This window comes from Dipodomys ordii, unplaced genomic scaffold, assembly GCF_000151885.1.
Source record: "Dipodomys ordii isolate 6190 unplaced genomic scaffold, Dord_2.0 Scaffold17, whole genome shotgun sequence".
In the NCBI taxonomy this organism is placed as follows: Eukaryota; Metazoa; Chordata; class Mammalia; order Rodentia; family Heteromyidae; genus Dipodomys; species Dipodomys ordii.
The window spans coordinates 2,533,303-2,552,416 of NW_012267233.1; the positions used below are offsets into that span (position 1 = coordinate 2,533,303).

Consider the following 19,114-nt stretch of genomic DNA (forward strand, 5'->3'; position numbering starts at 1 on the left):
GGCGATGTATGTTTCATTTGGTTTATTTGGAATTTTTACAATCTTAACCCATACATTTCAACACTAATGAATGGGTTTTAAACTGTAGGCGCTGAAGAAAGAATTAGTGTCTTTTAAATTTTCTTTTAATTTCTGTGGCATTTTCTCTATATGACTTGGTACAAATAAGTGTAATTCATGGGGAAAAAGTAAATATCTCATTGCTTGCTACTGAACCTGGTAAGCAAACTAAATAATCTATTATGGGAGTATGGCATATCATGTGATTTCTTCTGTAGCAAAGACAACTGTTTTATGCAATATATCAAGAGGAAAATATTGTTTTTCTTTCTCATCTTTGCAATCCTTATAAAACTACTAGTATGCCTAGCTCTACTGATTATGAAAATGAACTTTAAAACATTTTGTTGCCATTTGGGAAGGTAGAAATAGAAGAAATTATAAATAATTTTTAGTGTTAAATGATACTGTTGATGACACTGTAGTATTTTAACAAATCAAACATGCTTCTGATTAAAGTTATTGGAAAAGATAGTCAATACATAACTTCTGTAATGAAGAATAATTAAGACCAGTGGGAGAAAAAGGTAACCATTTCTTAAAACTATTTTTTGGCCAGGAAAACAGCATAGGCAAAAGAATTTCAATGACTTTTGTGACTGATCCTTTGTACGGTGGCACACGTGTTTATTCATCTGCTTCAATGTTCATCTGTGGGGTTTAAATAACAAGATTTTATTTTCTTACTATTCTAAAAACTAAAAGTCCAAGAACAAGTTGCTATCGGGTTGATTTCTAGATTTCTTCTAAGGATATTTTTTGTTTTTGCTTATTTATTTGCTTACTCACTTTTATTTATTTAAAATGAATGATTTCTCCTTGGAATTTCATACAGACTAGGACCTAATTCAACTTTAATCACCTCCTTACCAGGCCTTATTTAAGAATGCCTTATTTAGTCATATTGGTGGTCAGCCTTCCATGTATACTGTGTGCATTTTAGTTTGTAACATCCATATATGATGCATTTAAAGTATTAAGAAGTTACATGAAAGAGTAAAAATTTATTTAACTGGTAAAAAATTCTGAAAGACTTTAAAACAGATGGTATTTTTAAGGAAAGAGTTTTAAATTCCTTATTTAAATTTTAAAACTACATCTACATGAAATGATTAGTACAAAATTTATATGTACAAATACTTGTTTGTGAATATCTTGTGTGAGTGCATGCAGTGTGCATATGATCTAAAAACTTAATATGAAAGAGTCTGAGGAACAAAAGAAATGATATCTACTTTGCTATTACTGGGAAGAATTGTTATCTTCTTAAGTATTCATTAGATAAATGTTGAACAAATATAGACTTGAGATTATACAATATACCTGGTTTTGTGCTTTCCCTATTAACGTTAGCATAATTTATTATACATTTTTCCAAAGAGTTTCACGTTGGCAAACATGGTTTTGTCTGTGTATCTATTTCCTTATTGTTGAATTTCACTGTTTTCTTTTTCATAATTTAAAGAACCCATTTATAAGTATTTTTCATATTTTCTTTACACTTATTTCCTTAGAATTTTCCTGAAGTAGATTATGTCACTAGATAGAACTGTTTTAAAGCATTGATAACTAGTGTCGATTTGCTTTCAGAATGTTGTCTCAATTTAAATGCCACTCACTCTCATCTTCATATATAGGTAGAATCAATTACTATTTTTTAAATGTGACTTTATAGGGAGTATAAAGTTGCTTTTGAGTAAATATGACTCTTCATTATGTAGTATTAACATGGCTTGTGTTACAAAGAAGGAACCCTGCACTAAAATTAAAGAATTGAAGCTTTATTAGGTGGGTTAACTTGATATAAAAGTGTATGGAATACTTGTCAGATTCTTATTTCCCCTAATGAAATATAATAAACCCTACAGAGTTCAAATAGTGTAATTCTTTAAAAAGACTAACTAAAAGACCAATAAAATAAGTACCATAAATGGATACCTTCAAGGGGGAGGGTAGCACTAAGGTAGGGAAGGGTAGATGAATGAAAGGAGAAAGGAGGAAGAATATAGAACATAAAAGAATTCATTGTGTATACCTCAAAATTGAAAAGAATAGGGAAAAGGTGAGTCTAAGGGAGATGAAGGTGGTTGAAGGGATCACACAGATCAAAATGCATTGTACACATAAACTGCTGTGTTAAATGACAAAAAAATACAAAACCCAAAAATTAAAAAAAAGTGAAGAAGAGTGGTTTGGGAGGGCTGGGTAAGAATGTTGAAAAGGGTGACATTGACCAAGATGGACTGTATTCATAAACTGCTTTGTGGAATGGCAAAAAAAAAGTGTATGCCAGGCATTGGTGGCTCATGCCTGTAATCCTAGCTACTCAGGAGGCTGAGATCTGAGGATCATGGTTCAAAGCCAGCCCACACAGGAAAGTCCGTGAGACTCAACTCTATTTAGCCACCAGAAAACCAGAAGTGTCTCTGTGGTTCAAGTGGTAGTGTGCTAGCCTTGAGCTGAAAAGCTGAGGGACAGTGCCCAGGCCCAGAATTGAAGCCCCAAGACCCCCCAAAAAAGTATATCATGAATTACTTTTTCATTTCTGTTTGTTTTCTTATTAAATGGGATGTCTGCCTTACAGACTTATTGTGATAATTGAAGAATAGAATTTGTTTAAAGTGTTTATTACTGAACATGGAGTATGTTAGGCTTCAAGAGCTATAGTTGTCAGGAAATATAAGCTCTTAAGGGTTCAAAATTAACAGAAATACATTTGAAAAAGGAAATTGAAAACGGAAATATAATAAATATATAATGACAATGATGAAGTTTGTAATACAAAAATCAGAAAGCTTAAAACAATTCATAGTGTAGTCTTATTTTTGTTATACATGCATATAAATACATATTTGTGCTAAGAATAAAGAATGTAGAGATAAGATTACCTGTGGATGGCAGATTTTGAGAATCATATTTGAACAATAAGCATCTACTTATCTACTACAGTTGGTATAAAATTTAAGTATTTTAGGTAAAGCCATGCTCATATTGAAAGCAGACACTACAGTCAGGAGGTGGTTTGGAGAATTGTTTGTGAAACTTGAGTCATGGTATCAAGGTTACAGACTTGTGAACTGGAAAATAAGCAATCGGCTGTATATTGTCATGAGAGGAAGAAAATTTCATGACAAATTTTAGATAATAGAGACAAACAAGAATGGGAAAATCGGAATGATTTTTTGTTAGAAAATTAAAGTATATTGGTGAAATTTAATGGGCCCTAAGGAATGTACTTAGAAGTACTAGTAAGATACAGAGTTTCAATACAAGATATGAAAGCTTGTGAAATTTTGCAGACAAGAAGCAAAGAAAAATGAGGTAAGAGCCAATATAGCCAGATGAAGCTTTGTGTGTGTGTGTGTGTGTGTGTGTGTGTGTGTGTGTGTGTGTGTGTGGTGTCTTGTGTCTTTTTTAAAAACTATTTGTTGTGATTCATCATTCCTTTTCTACCTTCTGCTTTATCTGCTTACCATTAATTCTCTTTCCCTTTTCCTTCTTGCATTTTGGGATTTCAGCGTGGTTTGTCTTGAATGAAAAGCAATGTTTGCAGACCACATCTAAAGAGATGGTGACAGCAGAATAAAGGGAAAATGAGCAGCTCCAAGTTAGAGTAAATTTTAAAGACAAGAAAGCAGTTGATTTCTTACTGTCAGTTCAGTATAACTCAAAACAAGCTACAAGTGTCGTTGAACTTCAAAAGTAGTTTTGGTTAAAGCATTTCTTTTCTACAACTCATTATCACATTTTGTAATATAAGTGAACAATTTAGAAAAGTGGAGTGGAGTGTCTTTATGGTATGTAATATCAAATTTTGCTTCTGATGAACTAAGATTTCATAGAATAGGAAAATATTCAAGTGTACATTTAGAGCCTGTTGACAGAGGTCAAAAGAAAGGTTTATATAATATTGATTCAAAATGCATATGTGTGTGTGTTTGTGTGTATCTTCCACTTGAGAAGTCAAAAAATACTCTATTCCATTCATACATTAAGTTAGAGCTGTCAAACTGATGTCTGAGTTTTGCCTGAACTATAAAACAGTTTGTTGAATTTGACTCTATGAGATATAACAGAGTATGAATGTCAGTCTGTTGCTATCTTTAATAATAGTTAAGTAACTGAAGTTGAAAATAAGCATTATGTATAACTCCTGAACTTGATTCCTGTTTAATGATGAACACATGTGCATTTATATTGAATCTGGAAGATTCTTTCATATGTATTAAAGCTTATTTTTATGGTACATCTAACTTTCTATTCTTAGAATGTTTATCTAACTTATCTATGATTAAGAAACCATTTATAAGTTCTGCCAAAAATTTTAAATATATGTCTATCCCATTACTTGTTTATGCTTTTTTTTCTTTGCAAAATACAGTAAGATCATATCTCATAAAGGATATATTCATCTTTCACAAATATCAATGAAAATTAACTCTTTTTTTCTTAAAATTCTTTAGTGAGCTTTCATACAAAAACATAAAAAGGAAGGAAGATGACAAAAACGAGCCCCTGGTGTACAGTCTTCTGTCAGAGCTGAAAGGGTTAGCTAGGGATTAGTCTAAATTATATCATATTTGGAAGATTCAAAACATTATTAGAGTACATAAGAAGTAGATATATACTTCTAGCTGAGTAAAGGGGCATGTTCTCATCATTTGATTGCATTCATTGCACATGAGCTGTTACTTGCTGTGAAATGATTGACTCGGTTTGCACTTATTTCTGAATAAGGAAGTGTGTTGTCTTTTATGCAGTTTTAAAAATGCCATGCCAACTGATTATATTTGATTTTGCTGTGAATGAATCGACGATCTTCAAATCCTGTCATACCGTTTTCACTCACTTGATGGAAACGTAAAATGATTTCAATGTGGTTTTAATACTGTGAGGTGTTCTCCTCTGGCTTATGTGGGGACTTTTACTCTTTTGCAGCTCAGTGTGGCGGTTCCATGTCCGATTTCAGCGGTGTGATCCTCAGCCCCGGCTTTCCTGGAAACTACCCCAGCAGCCTGGATTGCACATGGACCATAAAACTGCCTATAGGTTTCGGTATGTGCACTTTAAGCACGGGAAAAGCTTTCAATTGTCACTAATTCACCCTTAAGAAGAAATATAAAAAGTATTCACTAATATCAGCTTAGTTTGAGAGCACATACAATTATGTAAATGGAAGAATGAAATCCGAATAATTGTTGAGATGAATACATTACACCCAGAGCATTTGGATAACTGAAAGAATGTGGGCATCTTCTTTTATTTTTGTCCATTAATTATTTTAAACGGACACAAAATTGAATATATTTATCATGTATGACATGATTTTGGAAATACATATACATGGTGGCATAACTCCATTAATCTAATAATTATGTGTCTCATTAAGACTTTTTTGTAGCGGATGCATTTGGAATCTATTTTGTTAGTAAATTGTTAATTGGAAATACGATATATCCATATGCATTATGTTCATTATTTGAACAGCACACCTCTTGAACTTATTATGCCCTGCAATGTAACTGCAATGTGTATGCCTACATAACCCAGCCTTCTTTTCTAATCCTTTGCACGGTCTGCTCTCTGCTTCTCTGAGTTTATCTTTTATAGATTCCACTAGGAATTGGTATCATGTGTATTTGTCTCTCCATGTCTAGCTCATTTCACTTAACATATAATCTAGGTGCAAATTTGTTGGCCACATTATATTGTATTATGTTTATTGTTTGTGTGTGTGTTTGCATGTGTGGGTATGAATGGAATGATTTCCTTAGGTACCATCCATTATTAACATAGGTTAATGCCATATCTTGCTAGTTGAGGATGATGTTCCTGCAGTAAGCATACAGGTATCAACATCTCTTCGATATACTGATTTCACGCCCTTTCCATATCTTCCAGTGTGAAATTGGTGTAAGTCTTGAGAGCAAAATTTAGAAGCAGTATGATTTAGATATATGTAGACTATATAACTAGAACATGAATTTCATACATAATTGTTTCTGCAATTGTCTTGTTACCCATAAGCAAATAGTATGTAGATTATTGGTTTTCTGGCAATTCATCTCATTTTCCTTGTAAAATTCAATTTTATATTTGTACATAGTTCAAAATTTTTCTGATAGAATTAAGTACATATATAGGTAAAAAACATTCTAATTACAATACATTTTCTAGGGTTTGGGATGGATTATATTACATTGTATAACAATTAGTTTGTTAAACCAAAATTATTGAATAATTTTGTCAAATCATGAGTCTAATATTAAAAAATTTGAAACCTTTATATGCACTTAAAATAATCTTGTCAGTCTTTACATGCTCATAAAGTAGTGCTAGACTGAGGGTAGACTTGTTTATTAAGTCTCTGAGTCCTAGAATGAATAGAATCTTGTTAAAGGAACTTAGTAAAACCCTTAACCAGATAACAAGACTGCCTCCTCACCTGCAGGAAAAAAAAGTGTCTAATGTACCTCTCTTTGTGTGTTGAGTGTTGGTAAAACTTAAATTAACTTTATATTTGCTGTTCTTTTCTTCCTTAGGCGTACACCTCCAGTTTGTAAATTTTTCTACAGAAACCATACATGATTACTTAGAAGTACGAAGTGGATCCTCAGAAACTAGTACTGTTATCGGCCGGCTAAGTGGTCCTCAAATCCCATCTTCTTTGTTCAGCACAACCCATGAAACCAGTTTGTATTTTCACAGTGACTACTCACAGAACAAGCAAGGGTTCCACATTATCTATCAAGGTTAGAGGAATGATAGAAAGTGAAGGGTTATTGAGCCATTCTCTGCTATTAAAATTCTTAAGTAAATACAAGTAGTTTATATATTGTCTTACAAAAGAAAATAACATAAACCAAGCCAAGCTTCAATTTAAATTTCTTTTGGAACAGTACTCCTCCCAGGCAACTGTACATGGGGTGGATATTTCCTGAGATCCTACGAAATTCTAGTCAAACAGCTTTAAATTAGACAACACACAAATTAAGCAAGACAAGACATTTGGGCAAACTGGGTACCGATGTTTTACTTTTTATATCAAATTTAGTATCTTAAAATATCATTTTATGGCATGCATATTGATTGTTTGCAAAATTATTTTCTTTTGTTAGTAATCATGTAATATGACATTCCTTGATTTTCTTCTATTTCCATAACAGTATAAAATGCTTTATCATATTGCATTGAAAGTATTGCTTAAAGCTGCTGCATAAACTTAATCAAAATTATTATCCCATTTGAGAACAGGGCTTAATGTGGAGTAGAATTTGGCTCAAATGTTGGCTAATGTTCTCTGTGTAATCTCACACAGCCCATAACTTTTGTTCCTTTCCTCATTTACACAGTATTGTTTTTGTTTGTTTCATTATTTTTACTGTTAGAAGTCTCAGAACCACATTTGTGGTCTATACTAAATGTAAATGGTAGTATATTTTTCCTATTCAGCTTAAAACTTAACTTTATTTTTTTCCTCATTTTCCTCTGTCTTTCAAGAGAGTATTTTCACATGAATTTTATGAATCCAGGATGTAAACTTTATTTCCTGAACATTTTCAGCTGATGTGTCCTTGATAAACAATCCGCTGTATTGACATAAGGAGAAAATATACAAAAAATTTGTTATTGCTGCTGACATTTTAATAATTTTGATACAAGTTATAATACATTGCAATTATGACTAGATTTCCCCTCTGAATAATATTTAAGAATTGCTTTATATGGATACTATTTATTGCTATTTAAAAATTAATTTATATTGGTTTACTCAATCAATATTAATTTTTGATTTATTTGTATTTGGGATATAAGAATTTTCTAGGTTGATGGTATAATTCATTGCTAGAGAACTTGCCTACAATGAGCTTTGCTCAAGTACTGAAAAAATAAATCAAAACAAAAAAACCCTACAAAACCATAGTTTAAAAATTAAGCCTACCCTTATAATGAAAATTTGGTTGTGAAATTAGTGTTATTACTAGAAATATTACAAAACTTAAATCCAATAGAGTATATAATATTATGTTAGAACTATATTTAATATATTTTCTTACACTTTCTTATTAAACCATGAAAAATAGAAACAGAACATCATATAAATTATCACAAGATGACACATTTATAGATACGTTCTGCCTTCAGAGTACCTTTGACATGAAAATTAACTATATTGGAGCAATGTATATTACTTCCTGATTAAATGATATACACTTGCATAATGCTAGTGAAAACTTGAGATTGACAATGTATATTTAAAATACTCTGAGGCAGATTAAGAATATAACCACTTAATATTTTAAAATAATTTGTTCCTATGACATCTGTTGTTGTGGGTGGAGGAGGGGGATTGGCTCAGAAGAAGCAATCAAGGGTTAGATGATCACAGCTCAAAGTCAGCTGAGGCAAAAAAAAAAGAAAGAAAGAAAAAGAAAAGGAAAAACAGTTAGCAAAATTCCATTCCAACAAATAAGGTGGGCCTGGTGTCATGTGCCTGCTATTCTTACACAGGAAGTTAAAATAGAATAGCCAGTCAAGGCAGACAGGGGAAGATTATGAGACCTTGCCTAAAAATTAATTAATACACAAAGGTCTGATAGCAAACATGAGATACTAAGTCCAATACCAACAACAAAAAGCCAAACAATCAGCCAACCAACTAACACAAAACCCCAAATAACCTGGTTGAAAAAAATTGAAATATATTTCAAGAAGCAACAAGGTAACTTGTTCAATTTCAAATGTATTTTTTTATTTGAAGAATGTAGAATTTTAAATAGTTTATTGTTGCTTAAATTTATTAATTAGAAAATACTATGGAACTTCAATAGTTGCACATATTTACAGGGCACAAATTTGTTGCCAGTTCATAAAATCAAAATTAATTCACTAATATTAAGTAAGTTCTTTCTACATGAAAAATGAGCTGGATTTAGAGTTTTAGCGATAACACAAGTAGAACAGAATAATATGGAAAAATAGGAAGTTAGAGTTCAGAATCAACAATACACAAAAATATCAGAATCAAACTTATTTTTGATTAGAGGGAATGTGCCTAAAATTTTATTAAGCCACTATTCTGTGAACATTCAATACAGAGATGTGGCTTGTTCCATGTGGAGGAAAATTACTTTTATATATTGAGAAACCTCACAATTAGCCTTATACATATACTTTTTGGAAGGCTTTTATGTACATATAACCTAACCAAGGTGCTGGAAAGATGGCCCAGTGGTAGAGTGCTTGCTTCACAACTTAACCTAGCACTGAATTCTCTTTGAAACAATCAGAATATATTTGGTTAAAATTATGGCCACAGATGAGTTTACATTTCTATTTATGTTTAAAATTGGGAAAGATTGCATAACAAATGAGCCAAATGATATATTTTTTAAATGACTGGTACTAGCATTTTACATATGAAAATTGTGGACTTGAGAAGACATTCCTATCACACTGTCATTGATAGCAGTTATCATAAAGCTGACTTACCATGAATAATGCACTAGAAGCAGAACCATACCTATTTCTAAACTGCCAATCATATCCAAATGTAGTCTATGAAATTCATAAAATATATCTTTGATTTTTCTTTTTCTTTTCCAGCTTATCAGTTGCAAAGCTGTCCTGATCCACGCCCATTTCGAAATGGTTTTGTAATTGGCAATGACTTTACGGTGGGTCAAACTATTTCCTTTGAATGTTTCCCAGGATACACACTCATGGGAAACTCTGCCCTCACATGCCTTCATGGAGTCAGTCGTAATTGGAATCATCCACTCCCAAGGTGTGAAGGTATGCTTCTAAAGTGAATTTGAGTCCTAGGTGTTATCATTCCACTTTAGTAATTTGCTTGTTAATTTTCCCTGTCTTTTTCTTCCAATGACTTTATAATATTTGGTTTCTCAGTAGAAAAATTATATTTCATTAAGTATAAAGAGTTTTAAGAAATAACTAATTTTTTCATTGACACTCATTTTAAACTTCCCCAATGGGAAGTTTAAATAGTTTCAATAGTTTAGAGCTGCTTTTCTGTCTGGATAATATATATGTGTGTGTGTGTGTGTGATTATTAATAAATATCTTGATACTGAAATTGAGTTTTTTTATCTTAGAATAATATAATAAGTAAAATAGCTTTTACTGGGCAGCAGTGGCTCCTCTCTATAAGCATAGTTAGTCAGGACGCTGAGACTTGAGGATAATAGTTCAAAGCCAGCCCAGGGTAGGAAACTCTTTGAGACTCTTATTTCTATTTAACCATCAAAAAAGCCAGAAGGGGCCCTGTGGCTCAAGTGCTAGAGCAAAACAGCACCCATGCTCTGAAGTGGGGGGAATGGAGCAGAGGAGATACCTTAATCTAGTGTTTATATTGTTATACAATATTTTTTAAAGGAAAAACATGTAGTTCACTGATCTTGCTCGTAGTTCACCAATTTCATGCAATGAACTGAGCTAATATATAATATATTATTATATATAATAATATATATAACCTAGATATATTCTACATTGATTAAGGAGTATACTTTTCCCTCAGTTGTCAGATTATCATTTTTTAACATTTTTTTGTGTGTGTCTTTCTCTACAGCTCTTTGTGGAGGGAATATTACTGCAATGAATGGCACTATTTATTCTCCAGGGTATCCTGATGAATATCCAAATTTTCAAGATTGTTTTTGGCTTGTCAGAGTTCCTCCTGGGAATGGAATCTACATCAATTTTACTGTCCTTCAAACAGAACCAATTTATGATTTTATTACTGTATGGTAAGCCAAGACCATTGTTTTTGATTGATACAACTATATATGAGTGAACAAAGAAAGGAATGAAAATATATCACAATTTTCTGTTACAAATTGCCATCTGATATTTGAATTGATGCAACTATGGCTGACAATAGTGTTTTGAAAAATGAGACAAACAAGAGAAATAGATGTTTACTTATTTATACAGTAAGGTATCTCAATAATATAGAAGAGAAGTGTAAATGAGGAAAAGATTAAAGATATTACTAAATCTAATGTCAAAATGTGCAGTTAGTAGGGTAATTTTAAAGTGTAAATTAGTAGACAAAAATGTTTTCAGTGTCTATATTTGGACCAGAATTATTTAATATAAATCATTTCCTATTTATCAAAAATAGAATATTGTCCTCATGATTAGTGGATCTCTGTTTAAAAATGTGAACAAAAATAGAAATTAAACATTGACAGGTGGTCAAAGACCTACTGTATGAGTTCATGAGTTCCAAGAATTCAAACGGTACTAGCTACAATTCACAAGATCGTCATTGAAAAGAATAAGGGGAAAAATCTGTAACATTCAATATAAGCTGAGAATTGGCTAAAGAAAAGAAAAGATGATTTCTCAATTTCAACAAATGTTGGTACATTTTATTCAGATGAAAGTATGATCCATTTTTTATATTTTAATATTTACACCTGTAACTACTTATGTAGACATAAAGAATATCAATAGGTGTTGTCACCCATTAATTACTCCATCTAGCTAATATGAACACATAATGTAATTACATACAATACCTTCATTATACATGATGGTCCAAACTTTTCAAGAAACTAAGCATTTTCTCTCCTTCTCTCCCCTCTGTCCAACAGGGATGGGCCTGACCAAAACTCACCCCAGATCGGTCAGTTCAGTGGCAACACTGCCTTGGAGTCAGTATACAGCACGTCAAATCAGATTCTAATCAAATTCCACAGTGACTTCACAACAAGTGGTTTTTTTGTGCTAAGTTATCATGGTTGGTATTATCTAAGTGATTCTCTTTAATTTGATACTACTGAAATGAATACTGAAAAAAATGAATGCAATGTATTTTAACCAATAATTGAAAGGGTATTAAAATTAGACACATTGGTCACCACTGTAACATTAGCATTTCAAATACATTTCCTTGCCAAGGATGGCCTCTTTAAAGTGTAAAGGGACATTAAAATGTGAGCAAATGGATACAGCAAATAAATCAGGCAGTAATTACCCAGTGGAAAATAACCATTATTTTTTTTCATGGAAACCAATAAAAGAGAACCAGCTGTTCATATTTTCCCGCATGTAATTTGAAGACATCAATAGATTTTTTCCATACAAAATTTTAATATCTCCAACCTGCTGTGAATCTTTCTAAAATTAGCATCCAATATTGTTATGCTATGGGTCACATTACTCATTCCTTTATAATTCTTGTTTTGAAACTATGTCTTCTACAGATTCACATGTTTAAGTGCCTATTCCAGATCATTAAGTTCAGAGTTTTTAATACTGTGAAATAATTTATGGAGTCTCAATTTTATTTCTTTTAAACATTGTTTTACTGTTCTACTTTCATACTTAGTGTTAAGAGGACATTCAGAGAGTTTCACAGAGGTGTTCCTTTCTACTTCTTTGCATCAAATTGAGTGTATCTCCATTTTAGAAAAGGAAGTTTTTTTTTACAATAATCACACCTTTTTTCTTCTATGACCCATATCATAAAGATACATACTGCCTCATAAAAATCTGCTCATATTAATTCCAAATGTTTTACAGCCAAACAATCTAGATTCTAAAACACATGTAAAAATTTTCCATGGACAGTACATTGTCCATTATATTAATATACAACTTAACATTTTATCTACTTAGAGTAATGAAATATTTGATACATGGGCTTATTATTCCATGGAAAATATGTCAAATATAATTGTGTTCAAAGACATTTAAAACACATTAGCTATAGCAGTGGAGAATTAACTATACAATACTTGAGTTCCTAATCTGAACATTTACCAGACAGTTTCATGCTAATTAGTGTCCCAGAGTGACCTACAGCTCCTGTCATTGTTACTGCAGGTCCACTTCAGCAAAGCAATTAAAAAGTGGGGTGTTCTGATAGACATCCCTATTTGGCTGTTTATGTCTTCAGTAACTCATATGCCTCGTCTACAGAATTAGATTATTGAAGCTGACAATATGTAGATAGTTCCTACATCTGAAAATATAGCATCATTCCTTAGCTAGGCAACCATAACTTGACAACCATAATCATCAGTGTCAAGGAGTATATTTTCTCTGCACAATTTTCACTTAAAAATTGGTCTTTCCTGAAGAAATACAACAGGGAAATATTCATTAAATATTACTTTAAAATCTAACAATTATTTATAAGATAATACTGTAGAGTGTGAAACATTCTAAAAATTTGGAGCCCTTCAAGAGGAAAATATTATTAAATGAAAAGATGTAACTTGTATATGAGTACTTACAGTGTATGTTTATGCAGAAATATATATATATATATATTTATATTTGACAGATTATATATACATCTGTATACACTCACAAAATGAGGGTGGTTTTTATAGAAACAGATGAATTTTTTCATGTCTGTTATCATTTATAAATATTTTGCTTGACTTTTGCAGTTGGGTTTTGAATCATGTGTGATACAAATAGAACATTTTAGGAGTAAAGATAACCAAAAGTTTTCTAGTAGTTCATTTTCCAGATCAACTTGACAAGTTAGCTTATAGCCTTTTTCCTCAAGTATAAAAACAATATAGTAGGCTTGCTGAGAGGATGAAATGAAATATTATTACATGTATAAAATCTGTTTCCTCAACTGCCAGTTATTAGATTGAGGCACATCAAATTCTTGGTCAAAAAGTGTTGAAGATTTGCAATTTTGAATGGCTCAACTCACAATGCAACTATCATTATTAATATTATGATGGCACACACAATGGACAATTCACAAAGTGCCTAACAAAATAATTTGTAAATATATTTTCTTATCACACCTTACTTTCAAGTTTAGATTTTTCTAAAATCATATATCTATATATCTATAGGATACATATATGATATATCACATTATGAAGGCTCATGTTACAGTCTTATTATAAACTAATCAACATCTCTGCTGATTCAACATCTTTGAAAATTTTATGCAGTCCTTCAAATAAGCTTGAAATTTTGAGCTATAGTCAAAAATTACCCCAAATTATGATAAAATTTCCCCATATGTTCTTCCTGCTCTAACAGGACAATTCTCCTAAAACATTACTTTCTCCTGATTCACCCTTCCAAGATTACCTACAATGAATCATGAAGAAACCTACCTTACTTATGAGTTCATTAACTTCTTTCTAGTCCCTTGACTGCTATTACTGTGAATTCGGTTCTTAAATCTTATGTCTTCCACCAGGTCTGTTTTTGGCTACTAAATCATCTTCAGAGCTTTGAATCTCCTCCTAGGTCCTATCTTCTCCAGGCCTTGATGATTCAAAATTAAAATGCTTGTCATCATCTTTTTTTTATTTATTTTTTATTGTGAAAATACCATACAGAGGGATTACAATTACATGAGCAAGGTAATGCGTACATTTCTTATCAAGCATTGTTGCCTCCTACTTCGTTTCCCCTTACTATCCCTTCCCATCTACCCTTCACACTCCCCACGCCAAAGTTGTAAAGTTCATTTCCCACATAATGACTTGTATATCTCATTGTTGCAATTGGTCCACCTGTATCCATATTTAAACGATTTGTTTTTTTCCTGCCCCTCCACAAATTATACCAACATCAAATACAGTGAAAACAGAGAGGGACATACAAAGCAACAAAGAAATATCTTATAAATATGTTAGAAACAATCACAAGAAAGAAAAAAAAACATTTGAGTCCTTAACTTGGGGTTCATTTCACTTAACACCAACTTATCTGACCATTTCTGCTTGTCTCAGACATATACTAGTTGCTGCAAATAAGGGCCTGGCTTACTTCACTTAATATAATTTTTTCCAAGTCTTTCCATTTCCTAACAAATGGGGCAATGTCATTCTTTCTAATGGACGCATAGAATTCCATTTTGTGTGTGTGTATGTGTGTGTGTGTGTGTGTTTGTGTGTGTGTGTGTGTGTGTGTGTATAATTTTCTTCATCCATTCATCTACTGAGGGGCATCTGTGTTGGTTCCAGATCTTAGCTATAGTAAATAATGCTGCAGTAAACATAGCTGTGCTGGTAGCTTTAGAATGGCCTTGTTTGTGATCATTCGGGTAAATGCCTGAATTCCTGGGATTGCTGGGTCATAGGGGATCTCTATGCAGAGTCTTTTGAGGAACCTCCATACTACTTTCCAAAGTGGTTGAACAAATTTATTTACACTCCCACCAACAATGAAGTAAGGTTCCCTTCTGTCCACATCCCTTCTAGCATCTGTTGTTATTAGAGTTCTTGATTACAGCCATTCTAACTGGGGTGAGGTGGTATCTCAATGTTGTTTTGATTTGCATTTCTAATTAAGGGATTTCTCCTTCAGAAGGATATTCCAATTCTAAATATTGATTCGCCAAACAACGGAGCACCCACTTTTATCCAAGAAACACTACTTTCCCTCAAATCTCACATAGATCCAAAGACATTAATTGTTGGAGACTTTAACATACCACTGTCATCATCTTTTCTATGATTTCACTCTTTTTAACAGCACTCTTGAGAACCTAACTAAAATGTCCTGTATTGTTTCATGAGCCTTATTAGTTGAATGATACTGAGTGGTTTTTGACTACAAAGCTCAGTTTTTCTTCTTTTCTTCTTTATTATTTGGTATTGGTGAAATATGTTTTAATGTTATGGTGGGAAGAATGGAACAGTTATTTTTGAAGTTACTTAAATGAGGGTTTTGTGAAGTTGCTTCTGTTCTTGTTTTATTCACTACTGAATATTGAGCCACAGCCCTTTTTTTATTTAGTTTGTTTTTCAGATAATGTTTCCTCCTTTTTAATGGAGGAGACTGAAACCACTTTTCCAAGCATATAATCCTAACAAATATGTTAGGAGTTCAATCATATAATCCTATGCCTGGCTTGTTTTTTATTTGTTTATTGAGTAATTGATTAAATGATAGAATATAATTAATATTTTTGTAGTAGCTGACTTTAAATTGTGATAATCAAATCTCCACCTCTTGCATAGCGGGGAATGTATATGAGTGCCACTATGCACAGCCAGTAACAACTATTAAAAATCCCATTTTAGAATTACTAGGTATGTGTTTTGCCTATACATACTCACAAAAATAAACAAGATGTCAAGTTAGCATTAATATAATTGAATAATGATATTTTCTATAATTAATAATTATACATGTACCAGGCTTACATTTAGTAGATAGGAAGTTCTTAAAATGGTAAAATGTTTTTCAAATCATTTGGAATTCTGTAACTAATCTAGGTAGACAATTCATATTTAGCATTTATTGTAAACAAATTGGATATACCTAAAGTTATGGTGAATTAATCTTTTCATAGATTTTCTTTTTAATTTTTATTTATTTTTATTGTGAAAAATAATGTACAGAGGGGTTACAATTACATGGACAAGATAATGAGTACATTTCTTATCAAGCATTGTAGCCTCCTCCTTTGTTTCCCCTTCCCATTCCTTCCCATCCTCCCCCCTCCTCCCCCCCATGTCTCCCCCCACCAAAGTTGTAAAGTTTGTTTTTGACATGACAACTTGTACTTCTCATTGGTGCAACTGGTCCACCTGTATCCTGATTTAAACGACTTGTTTTTCCCCTTCCCCTCCTCAAAATATAATGACATCAAATTCAGTGAAAGTAGGGGTTATACTGTGGGGGAGGGACATACAAAGCAACAAAGAAATAATCTTATAAATGTGTTAGAAACAATTGCATGAAATAAAAAAAAAACATTTGAATACATATCTTAAGGTTCATTTCCCTAACATCACCTTATCTGACCTTTTCTGCTTGCCTCAGACATATACTAGATATTGCTAATGAGGGAAAACATGGGACCTATGTTTCTTTGGGCTTGGCTTACTTCATTTAATATAATTTGTTCCAGGTCTTTTCATTTCCAAAAAAATGGGGCAATGTCATTCTTTCGGATGGAGGCATAGAATTCCATTGTGTATATATACCACATTTTCTTGATCCATTCCTCTACTGAGGGGCATTTGGGTTGGTTCCATATCTTAGCTATAGTAAATAATGCGGAAATAAAAATAGTTGTGCTGGTAGCTTTAGTGTGGTTTTGTTTGTGTTAATTTGGGTAAATGCCCCAAATTGGTATTGCTGGGTGATAGGGGAGATCTATGTGGAGTCTTTTGAGGAACCTCCATACTACTCTCCAAAGTGGTTGAACAAATTTACACTCCCACAAAAATGCAGTAAGGTTCCCTTCTGTCCACATCCCCTCCAGCATCTGTTGTTGTCAAGAGTTCTTGATTTTTGCCATTCTAACTCGGGTGAGGTGGTATCTTAATGTTGTCTTGATTTGCATTTCTTTTATGGCTAGGGATGTTGAACATTTTTTCATGTGTCTATTGGCCATCCTTCTTTCTTCTTCAGAGAAGTTTCTCTTTAAGTCTTTAGCCCACTTATTTATTGGGCAGTTGTTTCTTTGAGGATTTGTTGTTGGGGGATTTAATTTTTTGAGTTCCAAGTATATTTTATATATGAAACCCTTGTCCATTGTATGGCTAGTGAAGATCTTCTCCCAATCCGTGGGCTTTCTATTGATCTTGCTAGCTATGTCCTATGCCATGCAAAAGCTCTGCAACTTCATGTGATCCCATTTATCCAACCTTTCTTTGATTTGTTGTGTTTCCAGGTCTCTATTAAGAAAATTTCAGCCTGTGCCAAGGAGACCTAGGTTTTCTCCTATTCCATCCTGTAATGTTTTCAGAGTGTCTGCTGTGACTTGGAAGTCTTTGATCCATTTGGAATTGATTCTGGTGCAGGCTGATATATAAGTATCTAGCTTTAGTTTTCTACAAGTAGTTAACCAATTTTGCCAGCACCATTTACTGAAGAGGCTGTTTTCTTCCATTCTATTTTTTTAGCTCCCTTATCGAAGATTAGATGGCTATAGGTCTGTAGGTTCATTTCTGGGTTTTCAATTCTATTCCATTGGCCTGAGGTCTGTTCTTGTGCCAGTACCTAGCTGATTTGATTACTATGGCTTTATAGTAGAGTTTGAAATATTTGATTACTATGGCTTTATAGTAGAGTTTGAAGTTTGGTATTGATATTCCTCCAGCAGCGTTCTTTCCATTAAGGAGCGTTTTCACTATTCAGGGTATTTTATACTTCCATATGAATTTTTGGATTGCCTCTTCTATTTCCTTGAAGAATGTGGTTGCAATTTTGATAGGTATCACATTGAATTTGTAGATAGCCTTGGGAAGTATTACAATTTTCACGATGTTGATCTTTCCAATCCAGGAGTATGGGAGTCTTTGCCATTTTCTAAGTTCTGTTTTGATATCATTTATCAAGTTTTTAAAGTTTTCTTCATAAAGTTCCTTCATTTCTTTGGTTAAGTTAATTCCTAGGTACTTTATTTTTTGTGGGGCTATTACAAATGGAATAGCTATCCTAATTTCAGCCACACTTTTCTCATTGTTGGCATACAGAAAAGCCATTGATTTTATACCCTGCTATTTTGCCAAAGTTTTGAATCAGCTTGAGAAATTTGAGAGTGGAGTCTATGGGATTCTTTAAATACAAGATCATGTTATCTGCTAAGAGGAAGAGTTTTATTTCATCTTTCCCTATTTGGATCCCCTTTATGTTTGCATTTGTCTTATTGCTGTAGCTAGGCATTCTAATACTAGATTGAAGAGAAGTGGAGAGAGTGGACATCTTGTCTTGTTCCTGAGTTAAGAGGAAATTGCTTTAGTTTTTCACCATTAAGTATAATGCTGGCAGTATGGAGGTTCCTCAAAAGACTTCACATTGAGCTCCCCTATGACCTAGCAATCCCACTTTAGAGCATTTACCCAAATGTTTACAAACAAGACCACACTAAACCTACCAGCAAAACTATGTTTATTACAGCATTATTTACCATAGCTAAGATATGGAACCAACCCAGATGCTCCTCAGTAGATGAACGGATCAAGAAAATGTGGTATATATAAACAATGGAATTCTATGCCTCCATCAGAAAGAATGACATTGCCCCATTTGTTAGGAAATGGAAAAACTTGGAAAAAATTATATTAAGTGAAGTAAGCCA

At 32.7% G+C, this 19,114-nt stretch overlaps 1 protein-coding gene across 3 annotated transcripts in view; it reads left to right on the plus strand.

The window, feature by feature from the left end:
* Csmd3 (CUB and Sushi multiple domains 3) overlaps positions 1–19,114 on the plus strand; it is a 929,488-nt gene that overhangs the window by 819,814 nt on the left and 90,560 nt on the right. For all 3 annotated transcript variants that reach the window (XM_013012565.1, XM_013012564.1, XM_013012566.1), the window contains 5 exons: positions 4,999–5,115; positions 6,603–6,812; positions 9,667–9,855; positions 10,652–10,829; positions 11,682–11,827. In XM_013012565.1, the coding sequence (XP_012868019.1) occupies positions 4,999–5,115; positions 6,603–6,812; positions 9,667–9,855; positions 10,652–10,829; positions 11,682–11,827 (840 nt within the window). The remainder of the gene's footprint in view (positions 1–4,998; positions 5,116–6,602; positions 6,813–9,666; positions 9,856–10,651; positions 10,830–11,681; positions 11,828–19,114) is intronic.